We start from the raw sequence: 19448 nt of genomic DNA on the forward strand, positions 1-19448 counted from the left end.
AAAAAAAATTGCTATTTGAGAGCAGTTACGGGAAGAACATTTTAATTATTTACCTGAAATAGAAGAACTTTGAAAGTCAATTGGCCCATTGACTTCAGAAAATATTAGTTAAAAACAGCTGGTGGCTAGTTTGATCATGCAAATTATTTTTATATGGATGCTGCTTTACTAAAAGATATCGTCTTGGCAAGCCATGAGGAGATGTGCAACTTCATGTTCTACTACCCGAAGGCATTTTTTCATGGGGGGGAAAAAAAAATCATAGGTCTTAGCTGCTTCCCACAAGAATTTTTAGGCACTCCTTGAGTGATCTCTTTGGACAAAGATGAAAAGCTCAACTGTACAGACATCTCTTGATAACACACTTATGTTAAGCAGACCAGTGACCAGCACAATTTTTCTTGGCCCAACTGCTATCTTCAAGAGGAAACATCCATGAACAAGGAGAAAAATAAATTACTGACTGGTGAAAGACTTAAGATTTCCGCAGTCTTTTGCAAAAATGAGGAAACGTTTTTTACACAGTCCTGAAAAGTATTCTGCGTGTTTACACAAAGCCTGGGTTACCACGGTTTGGACACCAACAAAGTAGTGCCAGTGACCCTCGAGTCTCCATAGGTGATATCCCATAGCCAGCAGTCACATGCACAAAGCCTGAGTTTTGGAGAGCTCTCATCAGGCTTGGTCCTCATCTGCCCAACCCTTTCCTACAGGCTCAACTGGTCCAAGAAGCAGAGAGAGTTTGAAATGACTGACTACAAGAGCTCTCTAATCCCACACTGAAATACTTTCATATCCACCATCACAGAAATCTGATCACCTGGGTCCTGCTCATTTTTGCCTGTTTCTGCCAATTTCTACCAGTTTTTCCTTTTGCCTCCCTACCTGACCATTGGCAATCTAAGTGACCTAAGGCAGAGAATAGCATGAGACTGCTAATGACATGCTCTGTATATCTTACTTCCTTTTTTACTTACCTACACCTGTAGCAGCTATATCTGACAGATTCTCTTTAGGAAGAGCAACTTAAAGCAAACAAACAAAAGAATCACAAACCCCACTCAGACTGATAGACAGGCAGGAAAAAAAATGCTGAAAATGTCAAGAGGTAATTTAATTCAGTGACTAATCATGAAACAAATTTTCCACAGAGTTTAAAAAAATTACAAAACTAAACAGCAGAAACATGAGAAGAATTGGGTGAATTCTTCACATTTTTCATGGATAAAATCATTGGGGAGAATTATACAATGAAGAGAGTAGTCAAGAGTAAATATCTAATGTTTGCAATATTCCAGCTCACTCTCATACTTCCTTTTAGCCTCACCCATAGCATGCAGCTATTATTAACAGTCTTTCTCTAGTGCTAATGCATGGGAGGCAAAAAAGAAACCCATCTCAGCCAAGAAAACTATAATGATCAAAAAAATGATCAAAATGAAAGGTGCAATTTTAAAATAAAATTTTGACTTAAGAGTACATCCTCAGAAAAAGCCAGGAGCAATTTACAACCTTTTTCATCTCTCTTCTGCAAAGAAAGAAAAGGCAAGCACAAGGAATAGTTCCACAGTGTGCTTTAGTCAGATCTTGATCAACAATGTGCTCTGTCTGCTAATTACTTGTCGATAGCAGAAACAGTTCAGGTCCAGTCCTGCAAGATATTTTGTTTCTCCATAAATGCCTCAAGCTCCATTATCTTTTATAGCAGTTTAAGTCCTTCTCATTAAACAAAGAACCCTTTTTTCCTCCACATCAAGAGGAATTCAAAACTTTATAACCATATTTTATCCCAAAATACATTTGTCCATTCTAGTATAAAAAGAAACAGACATGTAAGTTATGTTATCCTTCTTACCAAGATAAATCTACGAGATTAAACCACTGAACCAGTTCACGATTTTCCCAACTTTCCCCCCGCACCACTCATCAGCTTTAAAATTATCAACCATAATACGGAATTGATATAGTACTAATTTCAGCACTGGCATGCTACCTCCACTCACCTCTACGTGTTGCGAACCACAGGATTTGTAAGCAACAACTACATGGTGTATACCAAAAAAATAGCTAGCTTTAGTGGCTAATATAAGTAAGGATCATTTCCTTCTAAATAAATAAATAAATAAAATAAAGAGACTCAGAGATTTTATCAATTGACATAAGATATTCTGAAATTTATCTGGATCCTAAATAAAACCCAACCTAACAGCTTTTCACAAGAGTGGCTAGGAAGTGCCACTTACATGAGACATCTAATTCTCTTCTCCCTAGCTCCATTTCCTGCCAAAATATCCTCAATACAGTAACTGAGAATTAATACTGATTTTTTCTCTGTTGTTGTTTTTTATTGACAGTGTTGTTTACCTTAGTTGTGCTGAAACTGAATTTTGTCCCAAGCTCCAGGTAAGCCCCTGTTCACAGTACTGTGCCACCTGAGTCTAGCAGCCCTGCTACAAGGGAAAACTTCAATCTAGCTTTGCTCCAACTTACTCAAATTGCACCAGGTCATCTCCAGGCAGCACCCTTTAACCAAGTGGAGAAGATATAAAAATCCCACAACCATACTCTCTACATAAAGTTATTCAACATTACTCCTTTATAGGTAGCTCCAAGAGATGCAACACAAAAAATATTAGTATAACATTCACTTAATTATCAGGTTAATGGAGCAGTCACTTATGAGTTAAGAAGATTTTGTGGAAAATGACTAACTTGTCCAGTCATCACCTTCCTTCCAAGACTTGGAGATAATTGGGAACTCTTTTGGTCAGTGATCTCCAAGATCAGTGTTGACGGCAGGCAAACTTAAAAGTTTCAGTACTTGAGAGACCTTGAACGGAAAATATTACACTTTTTTGTAAAACCTGTTATGCATTATATTTAGCCCAGTACGTGTATTTTAGTGACTCCATGTGTCACTGAGACTTTTAGTCTGCTCATGTGGAGGAGCTTTTATATAAAGGAAAAATAATCTGTTAGCAATCAAGCAGCATTAGTTACCTCTGAAGTCACTGTCCTCATTAAAACTTTGGCTTCCTAAACTCTGTAATACATTTTAAGAATGTATACTACATTCCATTTTTTGCATAGAAGCCTAGGAGCTAAAAGGGATACCATACAGCCAGTAAGACTAACTACCCTAGGTTTGGTCATTTTCCCTCCAAAAGACATGGAGCGTTACAAGTCCTTCCCCCCTACAATGAAACTCACATTACTTCTATAATCCGTTCCCTTTTGCCAAGATGGTTTCTCTCACAGAGCAGCAATTAGTCACAGGTACAACAGAAACAACAGACTTGGCCAAAGAAGCAACCCCCCCCAAAATAACTGCCTGTCAGAAAACCCATTTAACTGTTTGGTGAAGACTTTATTCCAGACAGAAAGCAACATCAAACATTTCAAACCAGTCTTAGCTGCTGACATAAATTCTCTATAAAGTTTGTGTCTCTCAGACAATGGCTTATAACCTCTCACACTGCACATTTATTTTGGTAGATTTTGTCTTCAGCCACACCCACATAAAAACGACATCAAATTTTCATGAGGTTTTGTTGTTTGTTTCATTGGGGTTCTCCAAGTCATATTCAAATTGTATCTTCACAAGAGTTAGAAATGTGAAGAAATTGAGGCTTGCCAAAACCGTGGGAGAAAATACTCAGCAGACATCATAAACTTAGAAGATAAAGGCATTAAGAAGAATATCAAAGATTGCAAAATACGAAAGCATATAAATCGGATGTAAATTTAAATGTGAGAGAGACTGAAATGATTTGCAGATTTCACGTTAACAATCTCTGCTCAGCTAAAACAGCCACAGGAATGCTGGAAAAAAGCTAAAGCTTAACGCGTACCAATGTTTCACAAAGGAGGGACCAAACACTGTTAGCAACAAGTGTAATTAAATATAAACTGAAAAAATAAGCAAGAAAGAGAATAATTTATTTATAAGATAAGTAGATATCAGTAAGTAAATCAATCCAGGTTCAGTTCTGGTTCAAGTGGTCACTGTATCTATGAGTTCCATTTTGAGAATTTAAGCAAGTGTGAAAAACGGCTCAGATTTTTAAGTGGACAGATTATTACCTAAAGTGTTCCTGAGATATTTCAATAACTTTTTTTTTTTCCCCTTTTATCTCTATAAATTTATTGCTACTTGTTTTGTTGGTAAATTCCCATGGACCAGAAGCAAAGGCAAGGTTTTGTCAACTCTAATCCTTGCAGAAGAGATCTCATTCAGCACGTATGATCCAACCCTAACATCTCTGTGCTGCAGATACGCAACTTCTGCTAAAAGCTACACTGTCATTACTTGAAAGATTCCAAATTCTTTGAAACATAATATTCTTACTGAAAATTGTTTCCCTGCTTAACATCCCAATTGCCACTTCTCAGAGCTCCCTGAGACTGGCAGGACCACCTCCCTTGTATTGATTAGTTGCCTCCAGGCTGGGGAGAGCAAGGATCAGACATCTCCAGCAGCAGCCCATGGTGTCAGGTCATGTGCAAGGCAGAGGCGGATTGTGGCACAAACACCAAAAGCATGAGGTTAAAAGGGCAGTTCACAATTTTTATGAAGTTGAGACAGGATCTCTCAAACCTCCTTACTCATAATAGGAAGGAAGAAAAACTTTCCTTTCTGAACGCTTTTCGGGCAGATGCTCCAACACAGGACTCTACCAGAAGCACCATGAGGTCAGGAGGAAAGCATGTCCTCTGAGCCCCCGCCCCAGCAGGGAGCCAAAGTCCTTTCAAGGCCAGAAATTGCTGCATCTCCATGAATGAAAGAATGTGCACATGAGCAACTGAAGAGACAAAGGCCTTTTTTTTTTTTTTTTTTTTTTTTTTCCTGGTGGGAATAAGGATTCAGCTGTGACTAAACTGAATAGTCAGATGGGTCCTGAAGACTTCCTGCCTCAAGTCTCAAACCACAAAGATGACAAAGGCTCAGATCTGGTGCAGACCCTGCCAAAAGCAGAGGGGTTGCACAGAAATAAATAAAGAAAACCGTCTTACTTTCTGCCTGAACAACTCACTGTGGATTAGGTAAAAGTGGGGATACACTGTGCACCAAAATTGAAGGAAAGTGCAGTTGGGGGAAAGAAAAATCAGTGTGAGAAAATATTTTTCATCTATATACAACAAGAACACTTTGACGTTGTTAGCCTGTCTGGGATGAGAGTTATGTTGACAGATACATGAAACAATGCCTATAAGACCCCAGTTTAATTATTGGTTACAAGTGTTTATGATAATCAAACCCACATATCTTGTGTAAGCACCCAGGTTCTCACCATGCAGGCGTTACAAAGGCACGGTTTAGTTCTCACTCCCCCCTCGTGCTGAATCATCAGAAAGCAGCCACAGCGGGTCTGGATACCAGACTAACAGGTTCACTGATACAATACACTGACAAAGCAATCCCTACGGTTTTTAATTCTCCTGTTGTTTTTCAGGCTGCGTGTTCAGTCCAGAACATGTCCACTAAAACACATCCTTTTCAGTGTCAGGCCAAAACACACCCCGCTGGAAAATGGGAGGGAGTGAGGATATTAAAAAAAACCAAAACAAAACAAAACAACAACAACAAAAAAACAACCACCAATCTATACACAGCTCTCTGCTATTCAATCACCAGGCAAAGCTGGATTTCACTAATAATAGTGAACTAACAGCAGCATTAGAAGATGAAAAACTCAGGTCTGTTTTACTGGGCTGTGAAACTCTACAGTGCATCGTCAGAACACTCAGGTGCACCACCTTTCATCTAGTTTTATTGCATCATAGGAAACTTTACTCTGGGAAATGAAACCTGTGTGCACTCCAAACCCCAAACATTATTTAACACTTGAAAGCAGATCCACATCATTAACAAAAGCTAAAAAGAACTGCAACAAGCAGTGTTTGCCTGTGGGGCTCTCAACAACAGTAGAATATTTGAAGGGGGAAGACAAACTTTATTTCACAAGGACTAAGCAAGAATGACTGGTAATAGTTACTCCTGATTTATCATCATGATACTTTATTTTTCTTAGTATGAAGATACTAAGATACTGAAGTCCTCAGAGCATTGATGGCTATCAAGTAAGATCAGATCTCACTAGACACAAAGCAGATAAAGGTTATTTGCTTAAAAGGAAATGTCTAGTTTTAGGAAAATAAACTTTAAGACACAGCCAAGTCTGCTGCAAAAACAGAAATGGAACTAAAAATTTAAAACCTATGCTAAACCACTACATCAGTTCTGACAAATAAAACCCCACCTGACACAGTAAGATCGGTAAAGGAAAACATTTTGCAATATATAGCATTTTAAAATAGCTGTAATCAGCTGCTGCCTACAGCAGGTAATATTACTAGAGAAACAAAAAACTGTTTTTCTTCATTATGCTGCAGTGCTTATGGGATATTGGTGACTGTCACCATGAATACCACAGAAGTCCATTAGAAAATAAGGAAATGAAAGCACGAATTGCATCAAAGGCCTCCTGGAGAACAGTACTTCATTAAAATCACTTCAAATGAAACAAAACATAACAAAAACCTATGAATATCTCTTTTCTGACGGTTTTCTGCAACTCATTAAATAAAAAAAAAAGAAAAACAATCCTACACTCCCATCTGGGGATTATTTATAAATGGGAGGAAAGCAGTAACTGAAAGAGCTTCCTGAAACACAGCTACGAACCTTTTCCTCAGAAAAACTAAAAAGCAGGACTTAGCCAGGAAATCACACTAAGAGCAAACAACACTGCTTTCCTATAAGTCTTCCAAGTCTAAACTATTCCATAGCTCTATTTCTGCCGTTTTCTGAAGCAAAACCCAAACTGAACCCCAAACCAATTCCCCTTCCTCCCCACCCCCAGAAATCAACACGCCCTTCAGCATCTCCTGTGTGAAGAGATAATGAAAAGTAAAAAGTGCCTGAACTGCACTTATACAGGCAGTCACAACAGCTCTTGACAATGGTGGAATAAAGCACCTGGCATATAAATACCACATTGCCCTGTCAGCGGAGACTCCTTTCCCTCCATGTAGGAAGTTGGCACTTGTACCTCTTAAGCAGCAACTTTATTGTACATCACAGAGATATTGATAGCAAAATTAACTCCTGTGGCTTTAAAGAGTGTTTTTTTTAAGATTTCCATAAGGAAGGTTAGCTTAGTTGTGTTCCTACATTCCTAAAATATATATATTTAATGTTTGGGAAATACACTCAATCTACTCCTCAGAAGCATCTACGCTACTAAAGATCTCTTTAATGTGGAGATGTTTGAAAGCATATCTCACGTTCTGCTTCCACCGTTCAACAGCAATGAGAAGGCTTTGCAACATGCAGAATACAAAGCAAGCTAAAGCAAAACTAACTTAAAGGGGTTTGCAAGCTGGAAAATGCTGCTAAATAACAGTCAGACTTGTAGTAACACCAGCCACGACCTCGCTCAGCCTAGATGTCTTTTGTATTAAATTTCAGTTTGCAAATGCTATTTCTTGCTTACAGCAAGAGCATATGAACTGAACAATGTGGAGTTCATTAAGCAATTCCCTGCTGTCCACAAAGATACTCCTCAACTCATTTTATTTTTTAATTCTGTAAGACAGGAGAAAGCTATTGGTATTTCTGAAAGTTATTCTAAATCACAAGCAGTCATGTATCATTATCATGTCTTTCATCCATTAAGCAGAGCACTGCAAGCCCATCCCCACCCTGCATACTGAGGCACGCTGTCCATCCAGCACATGCCAAGATCAAGTATGATTATCTAATTTCCAGATAGCTCCGACTGAATTATGCTATTTCAGGAAAAATATATGCGAATAGACCTTCACTGTTCCTGTCTTCACAGACAGAAATCAATTGTGTCAGATCTAAACCAGAATACAGATTTGGTTCACTTTAGTTTTATAATGGAGTGAAAATAGGCTTCTAAACTACTGTACACCTAAACATCAAACCAAAGCTATTACCTTTCTAACCATCTGCTTGTGTAAAGCCACTTTTAAAACCCATGGTTTTTGCACTTCATTTTTTTGCTTTAACAGTTTAGTCTTTGTTTTCTAAAAGCATAATTATACACCAGAGCGGTTTAATTCCGATAGCAGAACTATAATGGAAGATAAGTATTTTCATATTGATCTTAAATATAGGAATTAAAGAACGCTGCCTATAGAACAAAAGCATGCGATAAGCTTTTTTTTTTTTTGGCAAATCTCAACATATGTGAAAGATATGCATGGTTTCGGGCTTTAAAACAAACATCTATAGGGTCAGCAAAATTACTCAAAGAAAAATGCTGGAAAAAAAACCCCAAAAAAACCCCCCAACTTTACTTCCTTGTCTGCAAAGAAGCAGTATTTTTAAGAAACAAACGAAAAGTCAAATTCAGAATTACCTTTTGCTGGTTTTGTCAGATATCTGTGCTATGCAAGAATTTGTATAAAGCAATGGCACAGATGTTTCCCACTGGTTGAGGCAAAAAAGCAAGATGACCAATTAAGGCACTTCTGTTTCCACTTGATCCACTGCAAACAGATGGGAACTGCTAGGATCCAAAACCTTCCTCTCTCCATCTTCACAATGGTCTCTCAGGTGCAAACCTCCACCGCAATCACTCACTATCCTCCAAAGAGTGATGCCCCAATTTATCTCCTCCCCAGCCCTTTATCAGGTTCTGCTGATTGTAACATCTGAGCTACTCTCCCAAGCAACCTTACCAACCTTTATTCTATCAAGGACTTGGACTATGAGAGTAGGAATTTGAAAACTTATCCCAAATTGAACTTACTCTCTCTCAGTCTGTGAGAGACAGTTTCTTGATGATGGCCTCCTTGTTTTCACACAAACGAAGGTGACGTTTTTAAATACCCCCTGATCTGACTGCCCTTGGTTTGACCCACCATGATAAAATTATGTAGACAAAACCTCAAAAACATAATGGTAAAATGGCTGCAATTGCTGCAACTCAGAGGTAATATTGTGCATTTCCCTGGAGGAAAACAAACTAAAATTAAAATGAAAACAAACAAACAAACAAACAAAAACACACACATGCCAAAAAAAAAAAAAAAAAAAAAAAAAAAAAAAAAAAAAAAAAAGCCCCCAACACATGAAATGTTTTTTTCTTTAACCTCCCTTTGCTTGATTTTCAACTTCCTGAGGTGGCATTAACTACATGGGGGCCAGACGGGAATGTACCTGAAATTAAAAGTGAAAAACATCTTTAAACTGAAATTTGAAGGAAATATTTTGGTGTTCAGTAAATAGCAATCTGCCTTTGGCATTTGCCATTGTCCACTATCCTTATTTACTGCTGTATTTATGTTCCCATGTTACTTACTGCAACAACCTTGAGAAAGTGCACAGCCTTTACCAATCTTTTGCAGCTCTAAAGATTCCTGGCAAAACTCTAAGGTACACAGTGTGAGAAAGGCTGTTATTACCATTGCTTAACTCACCCTCAAGTCCCACCTATTTTCCTGGCAGATGGGTAGGTATCATCCTGTGCAAGTCAGTGAACTCTGTTTTTAACCATGCAACCTTCCATTTTCATCCCAGCAACTCTCCTTTGAACTTCCAAGCAAGCCTTTAGTTTGTTGGATTCACTTAGCTGCAGCATGTTTTGTGGTTCATCTAATTGCTACCTGAGGAGCAGCAAAGTGCTACATACAACGAGACTCTGAATTTCACCTGGAAGCAAGAGCTGTACCCTTCCATTAATTTAGTGTGTAGGCAGGCTTTCCAAACGCATGGCTTAGCTAGCTAAATCTGTTCAGCTCCTAAATTAGGAGCAAAACGTTCCTACCTTGCTTCCAACAAGTGCGTAGATTTATACAACCTTTGGATGAAAAAAATGCCCCAGCATCATTCATTAGCTTTGAGTTCTTTGGACAATGTTTTAACCCAATATCATTTAATTCTAGAGCGAGATAAAACAGGAGGACTTAAGACCACTCAGTTGACTGCATTGCAATGCACAGCACAAAAAGGCTGTGGTCAATAACAGAGAGCTCTTCAGGATTGTTTAAAGTTTCACCAGGCTCCACTGAGTGAGCTACCTGGAGCAGCTACCACCTCAAAGCTTAGTGACATGACTAAACAAGCAAAGGCAATGTCTGTTTGGAAGGCACTATTTTTCACCTGGTTTATTTTCAGGCATAATTACTGAAAACTAGTATTAACGACTGAAAGTAAGAAACTAGCCTTGGGGAATAAGTTGCCAAAGGTTTTGAATAGCATCTGAACTACCAATATATAATTTGTTTACATATTCCAAGCCATACAACCTCAACTGAGTTCTGTAAATGTTTTGCATCTCAACTCTTTCAATTAAAAAGAAATTATTTCCTTAATCATCCAACATTTGGTTTTGACATCCCTGAAACACGTTATAAAAGAATTAGCATTACAAAAAGAATTACAGCAAAAAAAAAAAGTTTTCAGGTTTTGAAATAATTATTCAGAAGCTGTGGTGTCTTGCAACCATTATTGGCCCTGTTCAACTGGCCTAGGACAGTGAAGCATGAAGCTTCTGTTTTTCTAAAAAAGCAAATCACTGAAGAACCAAGCTAAAGTCAAAATACCTATGTAAGGGAAATGATGATGACCAAAGTTGGGAGAAAAATAAGACTTCAGAATGCATTCTTATCATAGTTTTCTTCAAGCTCATCCATATATGGTTTAGGGAAACAAAATACCCACCCAAGGAACCTATGACTCATAGAACTAAAACATGAGTTTTAACCATCATCTAAAGTGAGGTCTATAAATTAAACAAAAAATAGTAAGAAAAAGGCACACTAAGCTAGTCTTACTGCTGAAAACCCTTTCCAAATTGGTTAACTTGAAAAACTATCGTAGAAAATAGAATTCAAACGATCCATAACTTTTTTTTTCTTGTTACCGTATCTTAAATCATGAGAATTTCAGCTGCCCTTAAGCTAAAAGCCTAGACTTCATGCTTCTTGAAATAAAAACCAAAAAGACATGGAAGGACAGTATGATAAAGATTCATACTCAGTCAGGCAGCTAAAACAAATGTCATGGCTTTCCAGTTTACAAACTGTAGAACTCAGCCCTATGGCTCATCTAAATTTTGTCTCGGAGTCCTGTAGGACATCAAAAACATCCAGGAGGCCCCAGCCTCACCTGTGACACTTGGGCAACCCTATGCTTTAAAAAGGTTTAGGGGAAAAAATCCAACAAACCCATGGCCATCACTGAAATTTCATCCATTGCTTTGTAGCAGCCGTGTTCCGCCACTGAAAAGCTGGAATCAGAACTGCAGTAACTGCTCACTGCCAGCTTACTGTGCCCATAAAATTTCTATCACCTCCCCAAAAAAGCACTGCAATATAGCAACAGAGGAGCAAACAACCTGGAGAACCCTCCTTTGCTTGCCAAGCCAAGCAATCTTCAATGCCTTTTGTCCTAAATTAGTAAATTCGTAGACAGAGTGAAAGAAATTCCTTTACAAATCAAACTATACCTGTGCAGATCTGTTTTACTAAATAGAGAGGTAAATATGTTCACTGTCATTACAGGAAAAACAAAGCCAAGACTTTCTATCTTTTCTGTTTTACTTTTAACCCTGTACTGCTGAGACTTTTCCCAGAAGTTTCACAGGTATCATGATCTCATTCATCTGTAGAAATCCACAATTCTTTATCCTTCTCACTCCCAAAGAATCATTAAGGCAAATGTCTGGAGAAACAGTCCCCAAAAATAATATTTTAAAAATAGGTGGTGGCTTTTAGCTGTTCAGCAACCTAGAGATTTATTTATAAAAGTCCATGCTAAGTTACTGAACTTGAAAATATATCCAAGAAGCAAGCATCTGGTTTCCATCTGTCCTCATGGGAAACCGGAATGGCTTTAGATGAAAATAAAATATTGGGGTGCAAAAGAGCAAGATCCCAGAAAGGGAGGGATGAATAGAAACAAAAATTGGAGGGGGGTGGAGATCTATCAAGAAGTTAAAATCGCAAGTTACAAAACAAAAAGAACAGAAGAAAAATACACTCCATATTTTTGAGTCCTACAATATGAACAATGCACAAATAACGTAGCTACATTCTCATTTCATTTCAGAAGAGAAAAAAATATATAACTTTTATACTAAACAATGAGCCTTGTTTACAGAACTTATTAATTTTAAAGACGTATGCCCGAAAATACTTGCCAACACATGCAAACGGTAAGCACCTACTACTGCACACAGGGCTGACAAAGGACAATTTTGTCCATTTGTATCTGAGCAACCTCAAAGCAAAGTGGACTTGGGAATTGTGTCAGCTGCACCTCCAGTTCCTTTCCAGGGCACACAACAATTCCATGTTTAAAAAAAAAAACAAACTGTGATATTATTGCCTTACACAGAACAAAGGGAAGCTTTTGTTTGCCCTTCAAATATTTTGCCAACATTCAATTACAAGTTACAAAACATCTAAATTGGTTTTTCACAAGGGGTACATGCATATCTGCCTTCATAAATATACTGCTTTAAATCTGTAAGTAAAGGTTTTGAAGGCAGTGCTTTAAAAATCCCTTCCGACCTCCCAGACAAGCTACTTCTTGCCCCTTGTTTAGTTTCTCTTAATTTTATTTTTTCTATTTTGCACATGAAGAAGAGAGGAAGCCAAGCGAAAACCTAAATAGGTTAACTATCAAGTTAAAATATTTATAATAAGGACTCTGATAACAAAGAATTTCCTCTCTTGCCTTTGCCGTAGACTAAAGAAGTTTCCTTTGCAGTTTTTAAAAGGCGAAGTGGTGTCATGCCCTGACCACTGTGCAAACTGGGGTGCTGGAGTACATCCTCAAAGTGATGCCACTAACCATCTAACCATTGTGTTCTTCTGAAGCAGCAGCAAACCAGGGCAGTATCTCAGAATTGATGGATTCTTTCAAAACTAACCTCAACATCCTTTCATTGTAGTTCAAACTATCAGCAGACTGTGTGAAAGTAGATAAAATCTCAGAAGTGTAAAAACAAAAGATAAATGAAAAGCAGTAAGAGCAAAATAAAATATGCCTTAGAATTTCCTATTCTATGGCACCAATCCATATTTTGAAGGCCAGCTTTGCTTCACAATGACAGTATCTCCTTAATCTTGCATGTGAACAGTAACAGCTTAAAAGATTTCATTTACTTCTGTTTCATTTTGGGAAAATAAGCAGAAACACAAGAATATAATTATGGAGAACACTCAATATTAGAATGGCTTATCCTGCCACCCTATTTATGCTCTCAAGCTCCCTCTGCATGGGCAGCCAGCATCTCCAGTTAGCATGAGTCAGTCTGACTCCAAGAAGCATTTTCTTCCAGGCTATAAAGAACAAATAAACAACCAAAGCAGATCTGTTAAACAGCAGGGCAATGAAATTTTCACAGGTAGAGGAACCAGGAGAGCACTGCCTACACCTTTGGTTTCTTGGGATACAGGCAGAATTCAAAACAGCAGAGACCATGAGACTGCAAAGCAGCAGAGCCACAAGACAGGACATCTGTCACACCCCCAGATGCCAGGACCAAGGCTATTCCTTTAATCTCTGTTACTCTGATCCTGACTTAGTCTTCAGCTGTCAGGTAGCCAACAGTGGTGAGTCAGATGCTACACTAGGGAGGAAGGGTGAGAACAGCAGGGAATCAGGCTAACTCATGATTAATTTGATTTTCAAACTACTCATCTCTGCACCCAACCAGAAGCAGCCTCTGACAAGTTATTACCTGATTGGGACACACCTGCCATTACTTTCCTATATCTGATATTAACCCTGCCCATTCAATTATAGTGACAGGAGAAAGTGGGCCAACCCACCCACCTGCTGCAGTGACTCAGTGGGTCCTGGAAAGTGCATTTCTAAGCGACCTGCCCGTTTCCTTGGAAGTCAGAAAAGCAAATGACACACTAGATACAACATGTAGTTCTTCTAATGAGCTGGTATAATGCCTGTCTTTCATCGAGAAACTTTTAACGCTGCTTTTACAAGTTTCACTCAGGGAGATGCCCTAGGCATGAACCACACCACAAGATACTCCTTTCCTCAGATTGAGCAAAGGGAATCCCTTAGTCAGGGTACCTATGGACCAATGCACAGGACAACAGGAAAAACAAGAAATAACAAGCAGGGCTGAACTGCAGCCTCTTAGAGAAGAAAGCACTCACATAACCATTCAAATAAACACCACTTAGGGCTGGGAACAAACACTGCCACCCTGGAGATGGATGCACTACATCCCTTTTTACCCTAATACTGATTAACTTTCAGAAAGATGTAGTCCTTTCATGTGAGGGAAGGATAATTTGCCACAAAGAACAGTCAGTAACTGGTGAAGAGATATGTTACAGACCTCAACCAATGCTCATCAAAGAACATTGCACTGCTGAAGGCAGGCACAAACTGCAATCATGGCGTACAAATGCTGCTGTTTTCTTTGAAAAGAAGAAGAGATGCTTTTCCCTATGTGATGGATTCAGAGGCCAAACTTCTCCAATATGTTCACTCATATGACTGAATCAAAATAGCAGTCTTGTAGCAAAAAACAGTATTTAGCCCTGGGAAGCTTTTGAGAATTGCAGGAATTTATTGCTTGTGTTGCTGCTCATTCTACTTCAGGTTCAATAACCCATATGTGAGCATCCTGCTAACTTCCTGCAACAACTCCCAAAACACAGCCCCAGACTACACTAGAGATATGCTGGCATTCAATAAACTCTATGATTTAGTAATGAGACTGGTCCAAGCTGTCACTTCTGTAGCAGGAATTTCAATTAGCAAAGGGAGACGGTTACTTAGTGACATAGTGCTATCACCACGGTGGAAATCACACGGTGGAAACATCTCACCAACTCTGAGCAGAAGTGTTTTCATCCATTTAACTCAAGGGTTAACTATTTGAATCCATCATTCTGTTAGCCAATAAGAATGGCACTGTAGGACTTGACCCAAAAAAATATTCCTAGTCAGCTGGGGGAGGGGGAAAAAAGCATTAATAAGACCTACTTTTAAACAGATTAATCAAAACTGAAACTCACAAGGAAGAGGAAATAGAATAAGGCTGGAAAAAGTCTTCGTCAAGCCACATAATTAACATGTACTAAGTTTTCTAAAATGCTGTAAATCAAGACAGATTGCAGGCTGTGGCAGCATATCTTTCAATCACTGCCATTTAACTCCATGGACTTTGCCAAACCATTTATACATTTTTATCCTCCTAACTACTGTTAGGATGATGATCAATTCTCTTTAAATAAAGAAAAAGCTCTCTTACCTTTGCAGAGTCATGTTCAAATTGCCCGTACACGCCTTGATCTTGTTTTGTGCTTCTAGATGAGTCATCCCGTCCGTGCTTATCCCATCAATGGTGAGAACCACATCACCAATTCCCACGTGTGCTTGGGCTGCCTTGCCACCATCATTAAGCTGAAACATCGCAAGAATGGCTAATGAGAAACTTGGACGGTTTATGTTCATACTGAATGCAAAAATCACAATGTTTTATTCAGTGCTGTTTCATGGAAAGTAAAATCTTTTCTCATTTGTGCATCCTGTGAAAATTGCTGCAATACCTGCAGGTATCCATTCCTATTTCACTTCAATGACAGGAAAATATTGCACAGTATAGCCTGTTTTTCAAAATCAGACTCCCTTTCTACTTTGCTGGCTGGAAGCTATGGACATTCACAAAGAGACACAAGCAAGGGACAGGCACTCAAAGAGCGTCTTGCACTCCAAGTTCCAGCCACCTTTCTCTTCATATATGAAATTTTTCTCACAAGAGGAGAGAGAAAGAATGTAAACCAGCTTTTTCCAATCTAGATTTTCCACTTAAAAATCTCTTCAAAGCTCATTTATTTGTCAAGGACTGGTCATGTGCAGGGAAGACTGTTAATAATGAAGCTGACTTTTCCTCAGATGCAACTACTAGAAAGTCAAAAGTTCAACATCACACACAGGCTGGTTGCAGGGCTTTGTTTTTCTCTCAGTAGGTTTACAGGCCCCAATGACCTGCAGTATATTCAGATCAGGATAAGAAAAGCCTCTTGAGAGGTCTGACTCTTTAATCAAGGTCACTGCCCAAGTTCAGTTCAACTGCCTTTGGTCCACTTGAATGAAACAATATTGCAACAGAAGCCTCTGTAAATTTCACATTATTGTTCCCAACTGAACAATAAATTAATCTTTTCATCTGATGCAACTGAATTTCAACTACCTTCATGCTCAAGAACATAAACAGGAATTAAAGCAACACATGGTAAGATCTATGCACTGATTTATATACCTGGTCCTCAATCTACTAATCATTTTATAGCGGGCTAAAAAAAAATCCTGGATGGTGCCAATCCCTCTATGTTTCCAGAAGCATTTCCCGTCTTACAGCAGAGATGCAGCTGCTGCTGCTGTGCATGCAAAACTTCACAACTCTGTCCTCTGCCTGCAAGTGTGAGTCTGTTCCTTGAAGAAATCAATGCTTTTAGGGAAGTGCTGCAAACAGTAAAATTACTTTCTCTTTATTTCCAATAGTGGAATTCACCTTGAGCCACAATGGTGCTTTAGACCGTGACTTGAGAGCTGGTGTCCAGCCTGGAGAAAAGGAGGCTCAGAGGAGACCACATCCCTCTCTACAACTGTCTGAAAAGAGGGTGGAGTGACATGGGGGTCAGTCTCTTCTCCCAAGTAACAACTGATGGGATGAGACTAAACTCAAGTTGTACTACAGGAGGTTTCGTTTGGGTACTAGGAAAAAACGTCTTCATGCAAAGCCTTGTCAAGCACCGGAACAGGCTTTCCCAGGGAAACTGTAGAACCACCATCCCTAGAAGTGTTCAAAATATGTGTGAATAAGGCACCTGAGGACATGGTTTAGTGGTGAACATAGTGGTACTGGCTACCTTGACTGTTAGACTTGGTGACCCTTAGAGGTCTTTTCCAACTTTAACAATTCTGTGATTCTATGACTTCTCAAAGGTAGGCCAAAGGTTTTCATCCCCTTTGTTTTTTAGCAGCCCCTGTTTTAGTTCTTGCAGGACCAAGAAGTTTTAGTTCCTTGTTACTTTACAAATTATAGTCACCCATCTCTACATCATTCACTTCAACAGGAGAAGTGAGGCTACATCTTGAAAACTGTCTGTGGGTGAAGAGGTAATAATGCATGAAATATGAGTCTCTGCACTTGTGTAGGGTAAACCTGTGGAAGGTGTGCCATCAGCCTACCTGATATGGTTAAGTCACGTTCCTAAAAGCTAAGTGACAAGAAATACATGACAGCTGCAACGTGTATTGGATGGCATCTAAGACAAATACTTGAACTGAGAAAAAGTATTGTGTAATGTTGCAAAACATATGGAAAACTCATTTGACAACACATAAACTGAACCCGAAAATTTTCACATTCAGTGCATTCCTGCTGGCATTTTTCAACATCAATTCCGTACTTGCTGATTGCAGTAGCAATCTTTAGCAGCTAAAAAACAACAGAGAAAATCAGAAAAATTCTCCCATTTGGTGTTAACCTGGTGAAAGAAGAGGCCTGAGATCAAGGAAGACTTGTCACGTCAAAATAGCAGCCATGCCCTCAGCATTATGAATCAATGTAGCTATTTCAGCCAGAGTTGAAACCAGAGGGTGCAAACAAGGAAAAGTTAACAGAGCAAGCAAGTAAAGAGGCAAAGGAAAAAGGAGACATCCTTTTTCAAAAAAACTATTTGACTTGCTGAAGTCATAAGAACTGCAAGTTGTTTTGTGAATCCTTTTACAAAAGGCTTCAACAAAAAAGCCAAAAGTCCTCCAAAATGAGGTGATCATACCAAAATTGTGAGCTAAGAGGCTGGATTACTATAAAACTCCAATCGGGGAAGCCCACAAGCATATAGAAAGCTATGACCACCATAGCTATTTATAGGAAAGCGCCTCAAACCTTTGGGTGAGGGGTGGGACCTGCCATAAACAGATCCCTAAACCGATATGTTATAGCACGCTGACATTTGCCAGCAAGGTCTGGAAAAGGGAAAGGAACGTAAGGGTGCTAAAAGCTAAAGGTCAAATGGATCGCTGTGCTTTGTGATTGGACTCCCCAAGTGAATAAAATTTAGCTTCCTCAGAACGTGCGCAAATGCACAAGATGCTGACATGTTGTAATTTGTGATAAAAAAAAGGAAAAGAGCAACCTACACGCAGATCAGGACTAAGACTTCAAAAGCCAGCTTCAGGGTAACTACTTTCATGGAGGGGTGGGAGGCCTTGCCATCCCCAGGAATGTAAATGAAAACAAATTTATTAATTAAAAAAAGCCAAACATTTCTGTTTAATTACAGTGGCCAACACACAACAACCCACAACCAACCACCTGACTTTCAAGAGGTCATTCTTAAACTGCTGCCTACGGGGGATGAAACTCTCTGCAAGTGCACGTGGGAGATGGCTGTAAAAATCATTTCAGCAAAACTCCAGGATGAAATTTCCTGAAAATAGGTCCTGAGAAGTGTGATGAGTCCCTGTGTCCATGGGTCCTGGGGTACAACCAGAGAACTGAATATGCCTTATAGGTGAGGCTGTCAGAGACACATCCAAGCAAATTACTGGACAGGAGTGTGAAGAACTGCACACACAGAGGGATGCCAGGGTAGTAATCTCCTTATCTAGACACAGAGGATAAGACTTCTAAGTAACACCTACTGATTCTGAACAAGAGATCTGACTCACTAAGCAGGAGAGGTGAGGTTGATACCTCTAGGAAATCTCAGTATTCCCTGAGAGTACCCTGGCTTCTGAAGCACGTGTACTGAAGGGGAACTGAAGCTACAAGGGCAGTTTTACCACCGGTGCAAGAGGAATATTATCACAAGAATATAAAAATAAACATCTACACTGAACACAGCAGGAGGAATTAGAACACTTGAGAAAATTAAGGATCTTTTTCAGACTGTAGAGCCCGGGAGCCTCAGTTTCGACACTTCTAAGGTGCTGAACTGTGCACTACCATTACAAATAATGAATCTGTATACACAGTGAAGATTACATATGCCAAACTGTGTACATATTTGAACCAAAGCTGCACAGATATTCAAAACAAAACCAAGATAAAGGAGGCCCATACTTCTCGTCACAACGGAAAAAAAATTAGAAAAAAAAAATTCAACAGATATAGAAGACATATAAATACCTTCTGAAACATACATTATCACCTACATATCAATATTTACTTCATTGCCTTTTTTCTTTTTTTTCAGTCCTGTACAAGTGATTTTGTTCTTACAGTACATATTTACACTTACAGGAACGTTATCCTCTGTCAGTCATCCATAAAATGCAGAATTATCTGGAAAAAAGGTAATCCTTAGAACACACCTTTATTAAATGTGCCTGTGTCACCATATGGAATCAATGCAACAGGATGTATATGGAGAAGAGTATAGCAATAAAATTACAAAACGGGCTATCCAATAATCCA

The 19448-nt window shown here is 39.0% G+C and overlaps 1 protein-coding gene across 10 annotated transcripts in view; it reads right to left on the minus strand.

The window, feature by feature from the left end:
- PDLIM5 (PDZ and LIM domain 5) overlaps nucleotides 1–19448 on the minus strand; it is a 123973-nt gene that overhangs the window by 66869 nt on the left and 37656 nt on the right. For all 10 annotated transcript variants that reach the window (XM_040064485.1, XM_058420728.1, XM_040064493.2 and 7 more), the window contains exon 3: nucleotides 15270–15421. In XM_040064485.1, the coding sequence (XP_039920419.1) occupies nucleotides 15270–15421 (152 nt within the window). The remainder of the gene's footprint in view (nucleotides 1–15269; nucleotides 15422–19448) is intronic.

Source organism: Hirundo rustica, chromosome 5, assembly GCF_015227805.2.
Source record: "Hirundo rustica isolate bHirRus1 chromosome 5, bHirRus1.pri.v3, whole genome shotgun sequence".
In the NCBI taxonomy this organism is placed as follows: Eukaryota; Metazoa; Chordata; class Aves; order Passeriformes; family Hirundinidae; genus Hirundo; species Hirundo rustica.